Source organism: Pan paniscus, chromosome 20 (assembly GCF_029289425.2).
Source record: "Pan paniscus chromosome 20, NHGRI_mPanPan1-v2.0_pri, whole genome shotgun sequence".
Classification (NCBI taxonomy): domain Eukaryota; kingdom Metazoa; phylum Chordata; class Mammalia; order Primates; family Hominidae; genus Pan; species Pan paniscus.
Genome location: NC_073269.2, coordinates 61,816,543 through 61,837,968, shown reverse-complemented (window position 1 = coordinate 61,837,968; position 21,426 = coordinate 61,816,543). Strand labels below are relative to the sequence as shown.

Here is a 21,426-nt window from a genome sequence, read left to right as displayed (position 1 = left end):
TGAGACAGAGGGGCTGGTTCCCAGCCACCCCCGAGAGAGACGGGACCTGAGCCCTGGGTCCCTGGATGAAGGGGCTCTGGGGGACACACGAAATCACAGATGGGAATCTGGGGGTGCCAAGCCCGTGGGAATTGCCATTTATTCCCAAAGTTGCCAAAATCATCACCAAGGATTCACCGAGGGTGCGTGAGGGGGTGCGTGAGGGGAACAAGGAGGCTCAAACACTGACTGGGGGTTGGGAGTTTGGAGGGAGGGGGAATGGGTGGGGGCCCCAGCCACCCCTCCCCCTTCTAATGCCACGGGAAAGGGGTCCTCCTCTGGCCAGCTCCCCTCCCCAGGCCCCATGTCCAGTTTCTCTCCGGGGAGGTGGGGTGGGAAAGGAAGAGGGTGTAGTGTGAGTGGGCCCCAGGAAGGGGAAGGGCACTGGGGGTGGGGATCCCCCATTTCACATGCACTCACAACACTGATCTCCCAGGGAGCCAGAATGGGGCAGCCGGATGGAGCCAGGCCCCCTTCCGCCCTGGATTATAGGAGGAAGGGATTAGTGTTGGGGGCCGGGGGGCCCGGGGGCATCATGGGGGGCAGGCCAGGGCCCCCGCCAAGGGGAGAGATGTACGTGGGTGGCGCTCCAGGGACAGGAGGCACAGGACTGAGACGGAGCTGGTTCAGGGTGAGCGTCGCGGGAGGCGCGGGCTGGAAGGGGTTGGTGACGGAAGGGCCAGTGGCAGGGCCTCCTGCAGGAAGAGAAAACCAGAGACACGGAGTGGAGTCAGTGGCGCAGCCCACCTGTGTCCATCCAGCACGTGCAGGCAAAGGGCGAAGTGTCCCTGCCCCATGAGGCACCTCCTCTGGTGGAACCCACAGGAAGGACTTGAGCAGGTGATGGGCCCACACTCACCGCCTGGCAGGAAGGGGTTGGAGGCCTTGGCTCCAGGCGGCATGGGGCCCGGCCGGCTCACCAGCGAGTCCAGGTCGACGAGGGCTGCATTGGGCCCCAGGAATGACTCCGGCGTCTTCCGGGTGGGGGGCGTGGGAGTTGGTGTGGCTGCAGGTGGGGGGCTGCCCACAGCCTCAGCCAGAGATCCCCTGACCCCACTCATGTCAAACGCCCCAGGGCTTCGGGCCGGCACCTCTCCTGCCAGCAGCTCCAGCTCTCCTGGAAGGAGCCGGGAGAGGGGCTCAGACAGGGCAGACAGCAGTGAGGCTCCAACCCGGGAGCAGTATAGGCCATCATAGGGGGCGCTTCAAAGAGCCCGGTGCCCAGAGGCCTCGGGAAGGAGGAACTGAGGTGCAGAGCGGGAGCATCGCTTGCCCAGGCCAAAACCTCACGTCAGCCCAGATTCCCCTAAGGTGGGTCTGATTCCAGTGAGCAAACACAAGAGGGACGACAGAAGCAGGTGTCACCCTCTGACAACCAGAGGGCAGCAAGTGCTTCAGGGTGGGGCCGTCCAGGGTCTATAGGCCCGCGGGGGAAGGCAGCGGGGGCCTGTTCACAGGTGCCTCCAGGCTCAGAGGAGCCTGCCCTCAGACGCTCCTTGAGTACACAGCCCCAGAGGGAGCTTCCAAGTGGACAGACAGCACAGACACGTGTTCCGGGCCAGCGTGAAGACGTCTGTTGGCTGGAGGTCTGATTTTCTGTTTTTTTTTTTTTTTTCTGAGACGGAGTTTCGCTCGTTTCCCCAGTTGGAGTGCAATGGCGCAACCTCAGCTCACTGCAACCTCCACCTCCTGGGTTCAAGCGATTCTCCTGCCTCAGCCTCCCAAGTAGCTGGGATTACAGGCGTGCGCCACCATGCCTGGGTAATAATTTTGTGTTTTTAGTAGAGACGGAGTTTTGGCCATGGTGGTCAGGCTGGTCTTGAACTCCCGACCTCAGGTGATCCACCCACCTCGAGCTTCCAAAGTGCTGGGATTACAGGCACGAGCCACTGCGCCTGGCCTGATTTTCTTTTTAAATAGATTTAAGAATTCTATCTAATGTTGAAAAAATGCACACATTTGTATGGGACAAAAAAGGGCCTAAAAGAAGGAAAACTGCATGCTGGAAGGTTGCTCTATGTTAACCTAGATAATGAGAGGAGGGAAGCGTGGGTGCAGCTCACTCCCCGCAAGCTGCCAGCCTTTCATCAGTGGAAAAAGGTTTCTGTACCACAACCTGCTCTTCAGTACAGCTCACTTAAAATAAAGATAAGAGATCAAGGCTGACCCGACTCATCATGGGACAGACAGGTATCAGCTGAGGGCCACGGCGAAGCACTAGTGGCCCACCATGACCTCGGGCACTCCTGACGGAAGAGCCACTCAGGACTCAGCAGATGGGCCCGTCACCGGCTTATGCCAGCTGAAAACCCCAAGGAGCCAGGGCAGCTAAAGGCAGCACCCATGAGGACGCACCCTGGCCAGCCCAGAAGCCACCAGCAGGTGAGTGGCGACCCGGAAGGGGAGCCTCGGCTGCCTTCCAAACCCCTGTCCACGCAGCTCACTGCACAGGACAAGACAGTCCGTGTTCTTTGAGACACCTGGAGAGTTTGCAAGGCACTCAAGCGACGTGGAGGCAGAGACGGGTCAGAGGTCAACATTCGGGTGGGAAACCTTGAGAACAATTCTCAGTTTTTCTCTAAGTCTGCAATTTCTCTAAAATAAAGATGCACACTTCTTTCAAAGACAGGTGGATGGTTCTGGCCCACTCTACCCAACTGAACTTTTCATCCCTAAGTCCAGCCGGCCCTGCCTGGAGTGGAACAAAGACAGCAAGGGACGGGGCTCCCGAAGAGCTAGGGGAGGCTCTCTCTGGCCACTGGGAAGGAGGGCAGGGGCTCACCTGCGCTGCTCCCGGAGGTCGGCAGTGCCGTGCGGAGTCGGTCAAAGTCAGAGAACTCGTCGGGCTCCGTGTCGAATCCCCCGGCTGCTGTGGGGTCAGGATGTTCTGCTCAGCCCCTCCCTGGGGCCCCGCCTCAGCCCCCACCTCCAGTCCAGGCGTCCACCCCTCCCTTAGGACACTCAACACTAACTTCTCCCACTCACTCCCACCCGGGGCTCCATTCCCACCCCCACTCCAGTACCTGTTGTGCCATTGGTGCTGGGCTTGGCAGGTGACCCTCCCCAGGGATCTGAGAAGGCCGGGGCCGGTGTCCAGGGATCGGAGGCTGAGGGCCCACTGACCGGGACCCCACCTGGGTGAGGACAGAAGAGCATGAGGGGCTGGCAACCTTGACTGCCCAGATGGCTAGGGAGGACCATTGCCTCCGAATCTGTGGCTGTTCACGCAAAAGCCCCCCTGCCCCCCAGAAGCCCACCCCACCCGGCCTCCCGCACACACACTCAAATTCCAACTGGGCTTCTCTGCCAGGCTCTGCCCCTGGGACCCCAGCTGGGGTGAGGGGCTTCCCCGCAGCCTCTGCCAGACCTGCCCAGCCCTCCCTCAGCTCCCACGACTCCGCCACCCCTCCCCTGTCCAGCTGGGTGTCAGGCCCCTTCTCCACCTGCACCTCCCAGCTCCACCCACCGCCCTCCCCAGATGCCTACATCACACAGGCTCTGCCTTGGCCACAGCCTCTCTGCCCCTCGGCTGAGCTACCATCCCCTCCCCACAGCACACCCCCCATGTCCTCCAAGGCACAATCTCACACGCCCTGTGCTGGGCTCTCATCTGACCCCCTCCCTTGCTCCCTCCCCTGCACCCAGGACGCCCCACCACTGCCCGGCGCCACTGGCTCGATCTGTCCCTGTCCAAGGGCACAGTCAACCAAAGACAGGTGCACACAGGCGTAGGGGCTGCATGCAAGTGGGCCACGCACTCACCATCAGAACTTCCCCAGGGATCAGGCGTGGGCCCCTCCCCAGCTGCAGGGGCTGGGGTTCCACCCCAAGGGTCAACTGAGGGTCCTGCAGGGGCAGCAGGCCTCCAGGGGTCCCCAGAGGCCGGCGTGGGGGCTGGACCTCCCCAGGGATCAGCAGCTGGAGGGACAGGGGGGCCGCCCCAGGGGTCCGAGGTGGGGGCAGCCGTGGGGACGGCAGCAGCCATGGGTGCTGGGCCCCCCCAGGGGTCTGTGGTCGGGGCAGGAGCTGGGGCCGTGAAGACGTCAGCAAGGTCCATGAGGGACGACTGTGGGGGAGAGAGAAGAGAAGGAGCATGAAGAAGTGGTGGGAAGCCTGGGACAGGGACCAAGCTGGGGCCGGTGGCGGGGGAGGCGGCCAGGCCCTGGGTGTCCAGACAGCAGCCATCCATAAGGGGTGAGAGGGAGGCAAGCCCCAAACACACCACCTGCCCTCCCTCCTCATCCGTCCTGGGGTCGGCCCACCCCTGCCCACCTACCCCACCCCAGGGCACCACCAGGGAGCCCCAACACAGCCCCACTCCTGCCCCACATCCATTCTCCACACTGCAGCAGGGCAGCCCCTTAACTCCACCTGCTCCCAGGTCCTTGCCCGGCCCTGACTGAGGATGGAGGCCAAGCCCTCCCCTCACTCGACCCGAAGCAGCTCGATCCTCCCTCTGCCCACCGTGCCTTCTTCAGCCAGACTGGCCAGCCCCTGCTCCATGCCTTCCCCTGGGAAGCCCCCCATGAACCCACTCAGGTCAACCTGAGCACCCCTCATGATGCCCCCTACGTTGCCCCGCCGTCACCCCGCAGTCATCGCGCTGCAGGCCTTCCCACGCTCATTGCCCCACTGTCACCCCGCAGTCATCGCACTGCGTGTCTTCCCATGCCGCACGCACACGCATGCATGGTCCTGTGTTCTGGAAGTGGGCACACGACGGGCCCAGCTAACCAGAGCCCGTCTCAGAACGTGCAGATGCCCCCAACATACTCATGCACACATCTCCAGTCAGCACCCGTGAGGCAAAGGCCCCGGGGGGGATGGGAAGGGGAGAAGAGCTGAGTCCAGGGCAGGGCAGGAGAAGAGATGGGTGAGATCTGGTGCTCCCCCAGCAGGGCAGCCCTTACTCAGGTCACTGGGCTGTGGCGGACACTGATAGAGACCCCCTGGCCGAGGCCAACCTAAAGAGGCTTTCCGTCTACCAAGAAAGTCCCACTGTGCCTGATCACTTATGGCCACAAGCTGTCTGCCGCCTCCCATGGAGAGGAGGCCTTGTCCCCACCCCTCAAACTTGGGCTGGCCTCAGGACCTGCTGAGACCAATAGCAGTGCACAGGCTGACGAGGCAACTCCAACCCAGCCCGACGAGCTTGTCCTGGGGGGTGGCAGCAGCAGCTACTGTGCTATGAGGACACTCGGGACAGACTAGTAACCAGGGAGAGGCCAGGGGAGGAGGCTGGAGGGCAAGGCCAGTGTGGACACCCTGGGCCCAGAGGCATGAGTGACCTCAGCCATGACACGAAACAACCAGCCAGCGGGCCCGTCACAGAGAAGTACTGAAGCGTGACCTGGAAGCACAAGGTCGTGGGAGGGTTTGCTACTCAGCTGCAGAGCACGGGGACGCCACAGAAACACTGTTCGCGAGGGCGGGACCATGCCTCCTCGCTCACCAACAGGCCCTGGGTGTGCAGCACACGGCCTGGCACCAAGGAGGTGCCCGACAAAGTGTGACAGATGGGCGAGCCCTGCACCCTCCTCCCTGTGGCCATGCCAGGCTGTTGGCCTATTCTGGGCCTCCCCATTCAGCTGTGGCAGCCGGTGGTGGCCCTCACGGTGCTCAGCCCGAAGGGGGATGGCCAGTGCTGACCACAGGAGGTGGCCGCAGGGCAGCCTGGTCAGTCACCGGCCTCAGCCCAGCAGGGAGGGAGAGGCACAGAGAGGCCGACCAAGCCTGGAAACCCGGTGCCCAGCTCCAGGACCTTGTGTTTCAGTCTCTGCTCCAGGGACCTGGCCATGCAGGAATGAGCGATGGAACGGACGGACACCTGCGGGGGCCAGGGAGGGCAGAACAAGCCCCGCTCACCTCCTCCTTGCCCCCAGTCTCCCTCTTGCTCTCCTCGATTGCCATCTGCAGCCGCAGGTCATCCCCGCGACGGATCCGCTCCTCCTGTTGGGGCACGGGCACGGCCAGGGAGACATGAGAACGTGAGCCACGGGCAGATGCCGCCTCAGCCTGGAAGCCCCAGCAACCCCTCCCACCCCAACGAAAGCGGCTGAAGGATTCGATGGGATGCGGACAATGTATGAAATGGGGATGGGGCACCTGGGTCAAAGGTCAGGTGGGACAGGGGATAAGGGGAGTGGGGTGCTGTGCTGGGGCACCCGGGGAGGACGGGCACCCGCCTCGGTGGTATCTCCTGCGTTGGGGGGAGGAAGGGACCCTGGTCACCCAAGCAACCTTGGCACAGCTGTGCTGGCCACCACCCAGGCTCTGTCTGACTTGTGGTCCTACATCCTACGGCTGAAGGTACTGAGGTTTGAACACGCGTGAGCCTGTGGGCTTCGGGCCCAGCAGGATGGTGGGGGGTGACTTAGGAAGGGGCGACGGGGCTGGTCTGAGGGGAGCCCCTGGCAGGGACAGGGAGGCTGCTCTGACCTTATCATGCTCTTCTCGGCTCAAACTAAGGGCCAGCTGGAGCTGGGCGTCGTCCTCGGGGCCGCAGGACGGGGGCTGGGGGAGAGAGAGTGTGAGGGGCATGGCGGGAGGGGCCAGAGGCAGAGTCAGAGGCAAAGCCAGGGTCAGATAGAGCCGAAGAAAGAGAGGGCTGGGGGTCCCTGAACCAGTGAGGGACAGGCAGAGAGTGACACGCAGAGGGACGGCAGGGTGAGGATGAGGCAGGACTGGGGAGGAGACGAGTGACAGCATGTGGAGCAGTGACAGTGAGGGCCAGGCCCACGCCTGGCTGGGAGGGAGCCTGAAGTGAGGCGTGGAGGCGGGTGGCGGACAGACAGCCCCAGCTGCACGCCCAGTACCTGGTCGGCCTCCTCCTTGCTCATGGCCAGGGCCAGCTGGAGCTGCAGCTCCTCCTCCCCGCTGCTCTGTGGCCACGCCTGCTCCGCCTCGGGAGGGGGGCCTGAGCCCACAGCTGCTGATGAGGCTGGAGGGCGGGTGAGAAACGCGTGAGACCCAGACCAGGGAACGAGAGACAGGAAACCCCATAGCCTAGACAGACGGGGGCCTCTGTGTCCAACCCCACCCCCCAAGTCCCCCACCCTACAACCTCTGCAGGCCAAGACTAGGACTGAGAGGCGGAGACCAGACGCCAGGTGCTCAGAGGAGGAAGGGTGGGGATGCAGGCAGCCCCACCCACGGGAGGGGCCAGGCATCAGGGAAGGACCAGAGCAAAAGTCGGTCTGATAAGCAGGTGGGGAACCCCAGGAACCTCTGAGCCCTGCCACCACCAGGACTCTCCGCGTGCCTGGGGTCTGTCCCTGGGCCCGTGGGGGATGGGAGGTCCTTCCTCCCAGGTTTCCCAGGCCTGTTTCCAGGGCTTGTTGAGAATGGTAGCTCTGGCAGGGAACAACTGGAATTCAGAGGGGAGAACAGCATCCATTGAGACAGCGGGATCTAAGGCCTAGTCAGGGTTAGGGAGTGGGCTAGCAAGGAGCCCTTGGTTCCAGGAGCAGGAGGGGAAGGGAGAGAGAGGACACAGGAAGGCAGGGCCAGACCCTCCAGGAGGGTGCTGAGATATCCCCGGCCTCCACTGCAGCATCCTCTCAGCGACCCCGCCTACCCTCAAACTCTGTCCTGACACTGTTCTCTCCACCCCCAAGGCCTGTGGACCCTTGCCCCCTCCACCGTGCAGAGGACAGGCTCCAACCAGGCCCTAGGCCCGCCGAGCACAGGGCCATCGCCCCAGCCTCCGAAGCCCCAGGGCGGACCCTGCCTCTCCTGCCCCGCCCTCCCAACCACTGTGCGCTGGTCAGCAAGTTCTGTCCGCTCCAGCTCCAAGACGCCGCCTTGCACCTGTGTCCTGTACTTGTGTCCCCACCCAACCCACTCCCCAGGCCCAGGCCTCTCCCTGATGAGCAGGCCCTGGCTCCCCTTGCCCGGAGCCGCAGCAGGCAGCTGTCTGGCGGCCCCACCTGCACCGGGTCCAGGGGCCCCCAGGCTGGCCCCCATGTAGTATGCCCAGCAGGGCTGAGTGCATGGGATGCTCCAGGGAGCATGTGGGCGGCAAAGCGGGGCCGAAGGGTGACCATCTGGGGTTATGAGTGAGGAAAGGACGAGAGAACCAGCAGGGGTTGATGGACTTGGGTGGGTAAGCGGCCGTCTGAGGGGATGGGCAGATGGAAGGGCAGCGTGGGGCACAGGTGAGGCCAGCGCACAGGGAGGACCACACCCCTGTGGCCCCTCCTGCTCTTCCCTGCCCCTGCGACTTCCTCCTAAGCTCTAGGGACTCTCAGAGGTGAGTGCTGGGAATCTACACCCCATTGCCCAACCTCTACCTTGCAAATGCCCCTAACCCCCCAGCCTGGTGGTGGCTAAATCCAATGCCCAGCAGCCCTGAGGGCCCCACCTCCTACATCACAGGTAATACTGGCACCCAGCCAGCAACACCCGGGCCTTCCCATCACCAGAGCACCCAGCCTCGGTGCTGCCCGGGGACCACAGGCCCTTCCCCGCCCGCTGAGGGTCTCAGGGCGCACTCCCTAGCTGCCCCCATCCTCCTCCCCAGCCACAGCCCTCCACACAACTCACTCCAAGACAGGGGCCAGCACACCACAGTGGCAGCCACAGCTGGCCTGAGAAGGTCTAAGAAAGGCCTTTACATTTTTCAATGGTTGGAAAAAATGAAAAGAATGCACCAAGATGGGCGAAAATTCAGAGCACCCTTAAAAAATTAAATAACAACTTAAAAGTCTTAAAAAAGACACGTGAAAACTACATAAAATTCAAATTTCGGAGACCTTGGTGAGTGTCGGAGGGGTGCAGCTGCTTCCCAGCAACCGCCAGCAGACGGGGCCAGGCAGCTGGGATGGGAAGGCGTGGCCAGCAACGCAGAGGACGTTAGCTCTGGCCCTGCACAAAGTCTGACAACCCCCGAGCCAGGATGTCCCACCCTCAGGCCTCTTACCTGAGGCTCCCACTCTCCTCCAAGCTACTGCCAATGTCCCTCCTCCGTCCACCCCAACCCCGCCACCCACCTGCCTGCCTGCCTGCCTCGAGCTGACCAGCCCCTCTCTGCCACCTACACTCCCTCCTGGTGTCCCTGGCTCTGAGCACTCCCATGCCACACCGGCCTCCTTCCCTCCACTTCACTCTCTCTCTGCTTTCATGCCATCTACCGGCTCGTGGGTCCCTACTCTGGAGTCCCAGGCAGGGCCGCACACACCCCGTCACACCCATGTCTCCCCGTGGGTGCTGAAAGGTGATCCCAAATGAGACCCGTCCAAACAGAAGGCCTAGACTTCCCCAAACAAGTCTAGTCCCTCGAGCCGGACCCCACGAGGGCCACAGGCCCTTCCTCCTGTCTGCACCAGCCTGGCTGACCCACCTCCACCTCCAAGGCAGTGCTCTAGCAGCCCCTCCCCATCCCACGTATCCCCACTAACTGAGGCACCTCCACTCTTCCTGGAGAGCAGAAGAGCCTGGCAGACATTCTCCAGCCTCCCTCCCAGTCCTGAGCAGCCGGACTAGCCTCTTCACGGCTGTGAGCCCCCGACCAACATAGACCACACTTCCCGGAACAGTCCGAGACCCACACACCCATCACATAACTGGAAATGTTTCGTGGGACAGATCTTGGCTTGACGATGTGGGATGCACTATTTCAAGTTTTGTTTTCGGTGCTGGTCACCACCCACCAGAATGAGTCCTCCACCTCCAGAAGGCACTGTCAAGGCTCCTAACACAGGCCCAGATGCCTGGTGCAACCTGCAGGCCCTGGCTCTGGCCTTCCTTCTGTGCCTCTTTCAGGCCCCCCTCTGCCTCTCCGATGTTCCCCTCATCTCAGCGCAGAGAGAAGGACAGCACCCTCGGGGGTCACTGTGCGTGTCCCCTCAGAGCCCTGTCCCCAGCACTGATCACCCTCAGGCCCTGAGCCTATGGGGGAGCGGAATAAAAGTTCCCAATTCTAGGCCTGCCCTGGGGCACGAGGCAAGAGGCAGGAAGGGTCCCAGAGCTGCTGCATGGGAGGTGCTAAGGGAAAAAAAGGGCCCAAGTGAGACCAGAGCAAGGGGCCCAGGTGAGGAGAAGCAAAGGGGGATGCCTCGGTCCCTCCTGGCTGGGAGAGAAAGCAGTGGGCGGCTGGGTGCCGGGAGCCGCAGCAGGCGGAGGACAGACTCTAGGCCGTCAGGGGCCGCAGGGAGGGACTCACCCGTGGCGGTCTGTGCCAGCTTTTCCTTGGTCTTGAGCGCGTGCGCCCGCTCTTCCCGCAGCCGGTCCTCGTCGCGCAGCAGGGCCACCAGCTGCTTAGCTTTCTCACGCACGTTCACGCCCTGGTCCTTGCCGTCGCGGTCCACGTACTGGAAGTCCTTCAGCGTCTGCACGGCGTACATGTTCTCCTTGCACTGCTGCGACACGCGCTCCGAGCCGGTCTTGATGAGGTACTCCATCAGCGTCATGGCCTGCGAGTGGGCACAGGGATGCCCGGTCAGCACGCCGGGCACAAGGCGGGCCGGAGACTGCCTGCGACACAGGCTCTGGGGCGGCTGACTGGGTGCAAGGCCCACAACCCACCTGTTGTCAGTGGGTGGACACACATCTGTCCCCACAGAATACGACACGGCCATGCAAAGGAATGAACACAGACCCACGCTGTGACGGGGACCAGCCGCGGAGGTACTGCGCTCAGCAACAGACGCCAGCACAGAACACCACACAGCCTACGATTCCATCGACGTGAATCATCCAGAATGGGCAAATCCAGAGAGACGGAGTGGATTATGGGTTGCCAGGGGTGGAGGGAGGGATGGAGAGGGACCACCTGAAGGCTATGGGTTTTCCTTCTGGGGCAATGAAGACGTTCTGGAGCTGGACAGAGGTGGTCGCCCAGCACTGTGAATGGGCCGAAGGCCACTGAACTGTGTGATATGAAGGGGGCTGCACAGTGTAGGAGCTCCATCTCAATCCAAATAAAAGAGGAAATGGCAGCTACAGGCACCACAGCCACCGTGGGCATCGCCTGGCATCCTGGAGCCCTGTCTATTTCTTTACAACTAAAATCTAAAGTAACATGGCCAAGAAAACCACATTAGTTAAATCACAATGAAGGGGGTCTTAGTACTAGTTTGAAATGTGTATTTCTGACTGTAAAACCTCACGCTGGTACTAACAGCCTGGAGCAGTAGTTTATCACCTCTGCAAGAAGGGAAGAGATCCACGCAAGGGCCTAGGTAGGCCTGGGCTCTCTTGGGAGGGGCACCCAGGTTCCACACCACCAGGAGCAAAAGGACAGGGCGGAGGGAACATTATCGTTCAATCTGCACCCTTTGGTATGTTTGTATTTTATAATACGAAAACAAACTCCCTTTCAACAAGTTGAAATTAATAGTGGGGGCGGGGGGACCAAGGTCTCTGAGGCTCTCCCTAGCTCAGGCTCAAGTCCTGGGCTTGAGGAGTCATGGCCCCCTTAAGGCTCTGCAGGGGGTGTCTTGGTCACTGACCTCAAAAAAAGGCACAACTTTGATTCTGCAGGGGATTCCAGGGCCTTCACAGAGCCACAGAAACCCACCCAGGGCTCCTAGGGGAAGAGTCAGCTATCACAGCTAAGCTCCGTCTGAACCAAGGAGAAATTTGCCAGGAAAGATGCCAGGGCCATTCATATCTCCTCACCCTCTGAGGCAGCTGGACCTAGCTCTGGCAAGGCCTTTCAAAGGTGTGTTAACAGTATTTACAGTGTAATCAGAGATTAGTCTTTAACCGGCCCTCAAGGTATTTACACGAAAGAAAGGAAAGCAGGTAAGCCATTGCTATGCCTTATCACACCCCAAGCCAAGAGGCAGTCCCAGGTCCAGAACTCCTGGGGCCCTTGTGTTTTGGAATTCAGAATTTTCCTGAGTTCAGACCAGGAAAATAACGCACATACAACACATAAGAGAACGCGCCGGGCAGAGTCGTGCCAACAGCCACACTACTGTGGGACCAACAGACACCATGTGAACGACCTCACTTCAGTCTGGGTCAGACTCTGTGCCGAACGGATCATGAAATACTTTTGTTTCCAGAGCTCTCTGGACTTTGGTATCGCAGCTAAAAAGATTGTGAAGCAGGAAATAGTGCGAATACCCACGCACAGTGAAATGCATACATCAACTATGGCACGCTCACACAGCGGGACTACCACATACACTGAAATAAAAGAGAAACGAGGCCAGGTGCGGTGGCTCACGCCCATAATCCCAGCACTATGGGAGGCCGAGGCAGGTGGACCACCCGAGGTCAGGGGTTCGAGACCAGCCTGGCCAACATGATGAAACCTGTTTCTACTAAAAACACAAAACAACTGGCCAGGCGTGGTGGTGCACACCTGTAATCCCAGCTACTCAGGAGGCTGAGGTGGGAAGATCCCGTGGATCAGGGAGGCAGAGGTGATAGTGAGCCAAGAGCACGCCACTGTACTCCAGCCTGGGAGACAGACTGAGACTCCATTTAAAAATAAATAAATAAGGCCGGGCATGGTGGCTCACACCTGCAATCTTACCATTTTGAGAGGCCGAGGCGGGCAGATCACAAGGTCAGGAGTTTGAGACCAGCCTGGCCAACATGGTGAAACACCATCTCTACTAAAAATACAAAAAATTAGCCAGGCATTGTGGCATGCGCCTGTAATCCCAGCTACTCAGGAGGCTGAGGCAGGAGAATCGCTTGATCTTGGGAGGCAGAGGTTGCAGTGAGCCAAGATAGCACCACTGCACTCCAGCTTGGGCAACAAGAGTGAAACTCCATTTCAAGAAAAAAAAAAAAAACAGGCTGGGCGCGGTGGCTCACACCTGTAATCCTAGCACTTTGGGAGGCCAAGGTGGGCGGATCACGAGGTCAGAAGTTCGAGACCAGCCTGGCCAATATGGTGAAACCCCATCTCTACTAAAAATACAAAAATTAGCCAGGCGTGGTGGCAAGTACCTGTAATCCCAGCTACTCGGGAGGCTAAGGCAGGAGAATTGCTTGAACCTGGGAGGCAGAAGTTGCAGTGAGCCGAGGTGGTGCCACTGCACTCCAGCCTGGGCAACACAGCGAGACTCCGTCTCATAAATAAATAAATAAGAAACAATAATTAAATAAATAAATAAAATCAGGTGCAGTGGCAAAATCCTGTAACCCCAGTGCTTTGAGAGGCTAAAGTGGGTGGATCGCTTGAGTCCAGGAGTTCAAGACCATCGTGGGTGACATGGCAAAACCCCAGCTCTAAAAAAATAAATAAATAAAATAACAAAAAATTAGCTAGGCGTGGTGGCACATGCCTGTCATCCCTGCTACTTGGGAGGCTGTGGCAGGAGGATTGCTTAAGCCCGGGAGGCAGAGGCTACAGTGAGCCGAGAACATGTCAACGCACTCCAGCCTGGGCAACAGTGAGACTCTTTCTCAAAATAAATGAACAACTGCTTTATGCAACAGCACGGTCAACCTTGCTGACCTGATGGTGATGGTGAGCAAAAGAAGCCAGACACAAAAGACCACGCGTGTGACTCCACATATATAAAGCTCAAGAACAGTCTTGGCAGACAGAAGTCAGACACAGTGCTGTGGGAGACAGGTCTCCTGAGGAAACCTGGAAGGCTGGATGCATCCTCTACCTCCCTCTAGGTGAAGGCTACACAGGTGTCCACATGCGTAACAGCTGTGTTATACATTCATGATGTGCTTAGTATACAACTTCTTAATGAAAAATTTAAAACCTTATTTTAGAAGTGAGCAAGTGGGCCAGGTGTAGTGGCTCATGACTATAATCCCAGCCCTTTGGGAAGCCAAGGCAAGAGGATCGCTTGAGCCCAGGAGTTCAAGACCAGCCTGGGCAACACAGTGAGACTGCCATCTCTACAAAAAAATTTAAAATATCTTAAAATTAGCCGGGCATGGTGGTGTGTGCCTGTGGTCCCAGCTATTCCTCAACCATGCTTGGAGCCCAGGAGGTCAAGGCTCAGTGAGCTATGACTGTACTGCTGGATTCCAGCCTGGGCTACAGAGCAACACTTTGTCTCTAAAAAAGTTAAAAAAAAAAAAAAAAAAAAAAAAAAGTTTGCAAAATAAGTCATTATTTCTCCTTTGCTTTTCTGAAAACAACCAAAAAGCAGTGGGCAACTGCATAAAATGATAGTCCTTTTTAATGTTAAAGGCAGCTTTATCAAGGACATCCTGCAATGCAGAAATAAAGTTTAAAACAGGGATCAGCAAACATTTCTGTAAGGAGCCAGATGAAAAACATTTCAGTTTTTCAGGCCATATACTCTCTGTCTCAACTACTTCACAGCCACAGATGAATGGGCCTGGCTGTGTTCCAATAAAACTTTATTTACAAACACAGGCTGTGAGTGGGATTTCACCAGTGGGCTGTACTTTGCTGACCCCTGGTTTAAAGCCAAGACTGAGACCCTGCATTCCTCAGAAGTGAGGTGGCAGTGCAGGGCCCAGAGGGTGGGCTCGGGGCTCCTCTTGGCTCTACCACCTCCTGCGAGGTAGAGCTGAGCTCCTTTATGTCTCAGTTCCCTCATCTGGAAAACAGAGGAAAAGGAGAAAAAGAACTTCCTTTACAGGGTAACCGTGGATTTCATGAGAACCTGTGTGTGCTACACGTACAAGGTACCAAATAAACGCCGGCCCTTACTCACCAAGACTCACCCCCAAGGCAATGCAGGGAGGCCGTGCAGAGCCAGGCCTGCAAGGCCCCCACAGCTCACCCTCCTTCTCCACGGGGACAATAAGACCCACAAAGTGCCAGCCAGCAGGGCCACAGGGTGGGACAGCCTGGGCTCTGAACAGATGGGCCCAAGCCCCAGCTCCCCCACGAGCCTGGGCAGGCCACCTCCCCCGTCTCTGGGCCTCAGTTTCCCCATCCATCAAAGTGGAAAGACTGCTCCTGCACAACCCACCACCTGGGGCTGAAGTGACAAGGTGAGACCATGTGGCGAAGGGATGGTGGGAAGCAAGAGGACTCGCCCTCATGCCAGAACAGGTCAGCACAGAGGGCTCCGGAGAGGGCCAAAGGGGGTGTAGCAGCTTCACAGTGGCTCAGGGCCTCTGGGCCTTTGGGGTTGTCCTCATCACCCGTACTTCCAGAAGGGGACTGCGGGATAGAAGTGGTCAGCCAGGAAGGGAGGCGCTGGCTAGACGTGGACCCAGGGAGCCCCTCCTGGACCCCTGCCCTGTGCCTATGCTCAGCTATCGGCGCATGCCACAGCAGGGACAACAGTGACACATGCTGACCTCACAAAGCTGCTCTCAGGACAGTGTCCAGCAGGCAGCACAAGCAGCAACCAAAGCAGGTTTCCAGACGCCATCAACCCTCCCCCGGGGAACTGAGGCTGAACCCCACCCCAGCATGAGGAACCAGTGGTTCAGGGTGGAGCGGGAACCCCGTGTCCTCAGCCACATGGGCTGGGGATCCTACAGGCTCTGCTGTGGGGAGCATAGAAAGGAGAGTCCCAAGAATCAAGAGATGCTGCAGGGATGGCGGACACAGCAGGAACAGCCAGGCCTGGGGAGAGTCCCAGAGGGGCTGCAAAAACCATAGGGGAGGTCTTGGGGGTGACAAAAACCTTCTATGCCTTGACTGTGATGACAGTTATGAAATATGTGCATCTGTCAGAATCCAGAGAACTCTATCTCGAAAGCCTGGGTTTCACTGTGTGCAAATTATACCTCAGTAAAGCAGCCCAAGCCCCGCCTGGCACTGGAGGCCACGTCCCCTCTCCTGCACTGCCCTGTCCTGCCGTCCACCCCGGCTGCCAGCACCACATGCTCCCCAGCAGACTCTCAGGCCTTGGCACCTGCCAGCCCTGCCCACAGGCCACTCTGTGTCTGCACCCAGCAGCATCACCCCAGCCACTGGCCAGGAAGGATCTGCGTCTGGGGCCCCTCTGGATTCATCACCTCTGCACACCCACCCCTCCAGCCCCATCCCTCCTCGTTGCCTCCAAAGAGGCTCACCTGCACCTCCAGGGTTTTCCAAGATTCTCAACTAAACAAACGCCACCCAGCCCTTCACAATAAATGACCAATAACTGATTCAATCTATGACTCAACCCAATCCTGGTGTGTCGGGATGGGTATGAAAACGAGTCACAGGAAACGAGCCTCAACCCCTGCTCCCATGTGTAAGTGCTGCAACGCTCTGGGCCTCAGCCTCCTCATCTGTGAGTGGAGGGAACCACCCTCGCCTAGGCAGAAGTCTCAAAGCTCAGCAAGGACAGGGACCTCCGCCAGAGCAGGCCCAGGTCTAAGCGCATGAGGGTGGGGCCTTGTTGGTCTCGTGCACCAAGACACCCAGAGCAGGCCCTCTGCAGATGCTTGCCGACGGGACCGCAACAGCAGGAGTCTAACACTCACCAGCCCCTGCCCCAAGTCAGACATGAATCGACTCCATGGGGCCTCGCAGAGGGAGATTCAGGGACGAGCCTGAGATCCCGCCACTGGGAGTATAACCCGGCCCCAGCCCATGTCCTTGGCCACTTTGCCATAACACGCGGAACACAGTAACCAAAGACCAAAGGTGGGGATGCCAAGGCCCCTGGACCCCAAGAGCAGCAAACTGAAAACCCAGTCGCTGAGTCCTGCTCACAGGCACGACCCCTTTGGCCCAAAACCTGCCATCTGCATGTGTGGTCAGTGGATCAGAGCCAGCAACTAGGCCACATCCATGGAAGGCACTCTGGCCACATTTGCTGAAATTACACACGCACGAGCCTCTTGACTCGGCAACTCCAGTTCTAAGAAACAGCAAAGGTACAAGGATATTCATGGCAATCTCATTCTTAAAAGCAAAACACTGCAAAATCCTTTTCAAAAGAATCCATCAACAAAACACTAGTTAAATAAATTATGACCAATGCATACAGTTGAAAGTTCGGCAGTCGTAAGAGAAAAAAAAAAAGTGGCAAATCTTTTACATTCTGATAGGCAATGTCTAAGATAAAGTCTCATCTTCCTTTTTTAAATCGGGGTCTAACTTACATGTGGCAAGACTCACTCATTTTAACATCAGTCTGAGTTCCGACAAATGCAGAGACCACGAAGCCACCACGGCACTCAAGGCACAGAACAGTCCCGCTGCCCCCAAAATGTCCTTGTGCTGCCCTTTGTAGGTGACCCTCCCCTCCAACTCCTGGCGAGCACCAACCTGCTATCTGCATTCCATCCCTACGGTCCTGTCTCTCCCACTGTCAGATCGATGCCAGCAAACAGCATGCAGGCTTTTGAGTATGACAAGGAGTGTGAGAACACAGTGCCGTTCCAGCGTTCATCCCCAGCGTGGCATCGCCTGTGCCACGGGGAGCACACACCTGCCTGAGAGGCGTTCATAGATGGGGCCCAGAGCGGAAACTTGGCTGCTGTGAGGAAAGGAACTGGGTGTCTGGGTACACAGAAGAGATGGGCACCGTGGGCCCTCTCAGGCCTCCTCAGCACATGAATGTTACGAACGCACCACTCACTCAAAAACAGATTTTAACCACAAGGCTCCAAACTTCTTAGCCTTATACTCGTTGCCTTCATTAAACAAAAAGAGAGATTTTACTCTTCTCCAGTTCCTCTTGAGAACCGGGATGCCATCCCAGGCAGGGTGCACAACACGGGCTCCTGTCCTCCCACCTGAGCCCCTGCACCTGCCCGGGGAGGAGAGCAAGACGCTGACCTTGTAAACGTGACGCCAGTTCTTGCCATGGTCGTTCAGCCGCTTCCAGATCATGCTCATGATCTCCGAGAAGGCGACAACGTTGTAGGTGAGGTCGGCAATCTCTGACATGAGGGAGCTGGATGGGCCCCAGGGGTCATTGCTCGTGGCCTCTCGAACCTTGATCTCCGCCTCTGAGTAGTTGTGGACGATGTTCTTCATCTGGCGCCTCAAGGACGAGGTCGACATGGTGCCCGGCTGCAGCAGCAAGGGGCACAGGGCCCCTGATGCGTGGAGAGATGGGGCGACTCCCGGACGAAGGCTGCGGCAGGCGCTGGCAGGTCACCGCATCTGCGAGGGAAAGAGGACCTCTGGAAACACAAATGGGACATGGCCTGCCCAGAGCCCTCAGGGTCAAAGATGAGTTCCTAACTGTGGCCCAGAAGGCTCTGTCCCTTGTTAACCTCTAGGTCTCAAAGTAACCCCATCCATGTTTCAGTTCCTCAGACAGGCTGCCTCCTTCCTGCTGGGGCCCCTGCTCAGTGAGGCAGAGTATATGCAGTGGCAGATCGCAGCCCCACAACCTGGCTCAGCACTTCCTGGCAAGGCCACCCTGGGCGGGCTGGATCTTTTGCACCTCAGCTTTCTGTCAAATGGGGCTCCATGCGGTCATCTAGAGAACTGACGCCCTGTAAACACCGGCAGCACATCAGGAGGCCCTCCGTCCTGCCCATGCGCTCTTCCTTCTTCCTCATCCAGGGATATCCACTCACCCCAAGGGCTCTGCTTACACTTCCCAGGTGCACACCCAAACATCACGGTCACCTATCCCTGGGGCCTCATCAGTAAACTCAGTCTCCCTCATGATTTTATATTCTCTTATCTGATTCTGTAGCTAAGGTCAACCCACAGGCCCCATGGGGGCAGAGAACATGTCTGTCTGCATGTGGCTTTTCCCAGCAAAGAAGCTGGCCCAGAAAAACCATTCAGTAAACCATGCAAGGAGGAAGTGGAGAGGGAGGGCAGGAGAGACCTCTGGAACAAGGGCAGAGGGGGCAGGAATCCACAGCAGAAACAAGGACACATGGGAAAGAAGGCTGATGAAGGGATTAAAGACAGGGGCAGGAGCAGGGAGCCAACCCAGGACGGCAGGAAGAACCGGGGAAGCCAGAAGACCAGACGTCCCAAGGATAGCGGAAGCCCAAGGCTCAGGAGAGATAAGGAACCTAACAGCCCCACTGCCTGGGTCCCAGCTGTGTGCCAGGTGCTCGCTCAGCACAAGAGGGACATTACCTTTTTCAACACTGCATGCAGAGACTGGGCTCCTGGAAGTTAAATAATTCAACCAAGGTCACACACCAGGAATGGCAGGGCAGATTCAACCCGAGGCCCACCTGAACTCCAAAACTCGTACTTTTAAATTAACCTAAATTAAATTAACCCATCCCGAGACTGGTGACGAGAAACAGGAGAGTCAAGCAAATGATGATGACACCAGCAGACACTCGCACTGCTCTTATCCCATGCCAGGCACTGTTTTAAGCGCTTTACATGTATTAACTCAGTTAATCCTTGAAACAACCCCATGATTCATAGCCACCTCACAGGGTGGAAACTGAGACACAGAGGTTCAGCCCCTTGCCCAGGGACACACACCTTACTCCTGGAGCAGCCTGGTTCCAGAGCCAGCTCTGATCACCCATCTATGCGGCTCCAAGAAGCCACAGAGGGAGATTTTCAAAGCCCCACCATGATGTAAGCCCAGGGGAGATAGGGATGACGGAGAGAGGCTGGCCTCTGCTTCCAACTCAGGCCAGAAAGCCAGGCACCTGAAGACAGATGTAGCTAGTTAAAAAGTAACTCTCCGGAGTTCCAAAACAGCCCCAGCCTAATACATTAAGATGAAGAGATGATGTAACAAATGCAGAGAAGGGGACTGAGAAGAAATAGAAGACAGTTCTGACAGAAAGAGACACATAGAAACCTGGGCAGAGGGAGCTAGGCAGAGACACAATGAGAAAGACACAAGCAGCAGCAGATACAAGAACACGGGAAGACAGGGAGGCAGGAGGCCAAGGAAGAAAGAGGCCCAGAAACAAAAAGAGACCTGGCGCTGAGAAATAAGAGATAAGAAAAATGGAATCTAATGGCAAAGAATATAAAATGTGGGTTCAAATCCTGGCCACATCAGCTACCTGCAGCGCACACCTCCTTGAGACACAGTTTGCTCAACTCTGAAATGAAAGAATTCCTACCTGGCAGGCCTGTTGATTAAATAAGATGGGTACATACAGTGCTTGGCTCTGTGCCCCACAGATAGTAGGCGCTCAATAACACTGGCTGCTATTATTATCAGAGAAAAAACAGAGAACATTTCCAAAAGGGTGGCGGCAGAAAAGGCACTATCTTAATACTCTGTACTTATTTGGCGTGCATTAGAAAAAATTACCCAACTAGCACATCAAAGCTGAGATTTCTCAGATACTGCTTAGAATGAGACTGTATTTCAAATTAAATTGATTCAAAGAGAATTCTTACATTAAAAAGAATACAAAGAATATGGCAAAGTTCTCCAAGAAGTACTCCAATAACCGAGCGATATCTAACACTTACTGTGTAAAAATCTCTAAGCACTGTAATAATAAAAACCAGAGCTCCCAGTAATTACACACTTGCTATGTGTCAGATACCGTCAGGCACTTTACAAGCATCACCTCAACTTACATGCACAAGGACCCTATGATGTAGGAACTACGAATGCCTACGAACTACGGATTGCCTACAACTAGGAAACTGAGGTTTTGAGATAGAGACTGTCACCTGGCAATTACACAGCTTAGCAGGCAGCCGGGCTTCTGAATCCAAGGCTGGGGCTCTTCACCACCACACCAGAGACTCAGACAACTGGGGAAAAGGGGCAGATTCTAGACCAAGTTAACAGACTCCTGGAAAGAAACTTCAGGATTGGAGGTGATAGGTATGGGGGCAAAACTCAGATGCGAAGACGGGGCGGGGGTAAGATTTGCACCATAGGCAGAAAAGCCCGCAGGGAAGGGCTAGAGACACCTAGGGAAAAGAAAACTCGGAAACTCAACGAGACACGAACAAATCCTGACAGACACAGACACGACAGACAGAGGAGAAAGAGACCCGGGACAGACACACAAACACACTCCTATCTCCAAACCCTTTTCTAAGTTCACTGAAACAGGCACAGGCAGAGGCCCACAGGAAACAGACGCTGACAGACACACAGTCACGAGAGAGACAGACACAGACAACCGACACGGGGGCAGTCAAGGCCGACACAGGAGCAGAGACACAAAGGCCGCCAGAGACACCCAGAACTGGCCAGACGCGAGCCCGCGAGCGCCGCGGCCCAGGCCCGAACACCCGGAGCAGGCGGGCCAGCGTCCCCCGCGCTCCGCCCCGCGCTCACCTCGGCCCCCTCACGCCGGGCTCTGGGGGGTCATGGCGGTCAGCCCCCTGCCCCGCTCGGCCTCGGTGTCGCGGGGCGTGCGCCGGGCCACGGGCGCACGCACGAACGCAAGGAGGGCCGCACGCCGACGGCTCCACCGCCCCGCCGCCCAGAAGGGGCGCGGAGAGCCGGGCGGGGGAGGGGAGCCGCGGAGGAGACGGGAAGCAACAGAAGGAGGCGACGGACCGGAAGCGGAAATTGCCGCGCTTGCCGCGCTCCCCGCCCTCCCGTGCCGCACCCCGCCCTGGCAGGAGTCGCTTCCGCAGCCAAGCCAACCTGGAAGGCATCACTTCCGGCG

General features: G+C 57.7%; 1 protein-coding gene across 9 annotated transcripts; it reads right to left on the bottom strand.

The window, feature by feature from the left end:
- Positions 1-106: 106 nt before the first annotated feature.
- EPN1 (epsin 1) lies at positions 107-21,408 on the bottom strand. Of its 9 annotated transcripts, none has more exons than XM_055104222.2 (13): positions 20,471-21,068; positions 19,307-19,479; positions 18,944-18,975; positions 17,672-18,001; positions 10,202-10,451; positions 6,855-6,979; positions 6,478-6,552; positions 5,905-5,988; positions 3,802-4,105; positions 3,063-3,173; positions 2,822-2,908; positions 899-1,156; positions 107-734 (listed from the first exon to the last, which is right to left on the bottom strand). In XM_055104222.2, exons 4-13 carry the CDS (start codon positions 17,897-17,899, stop codon positions 526-528), a joined length of 1,731 nt encoding a protein of 576 aa, XP_054960197.1. In that variant the 5' UTR covers positions 17,900-18,001; positions 18,944-18,975; positions 19,307-19,479; positions 20,471-21,068; the 3' UTR covers positions 107-525. The 9 variants fall into 9 exon arrangements, with proteins under 9 accessions (XP_054960197.1, XP_063456721.1, XP_054960198.1 ...); XM_063600651.1 differs by having other exon boundaries at positions 20,992-21,062; XM_055104223.2 differs by having other exon boundaries at positions 2,822-2,905; positions 19,307-21,062.
- Positions 21,409-21,426: the final 18 nt, after the last annotated feature.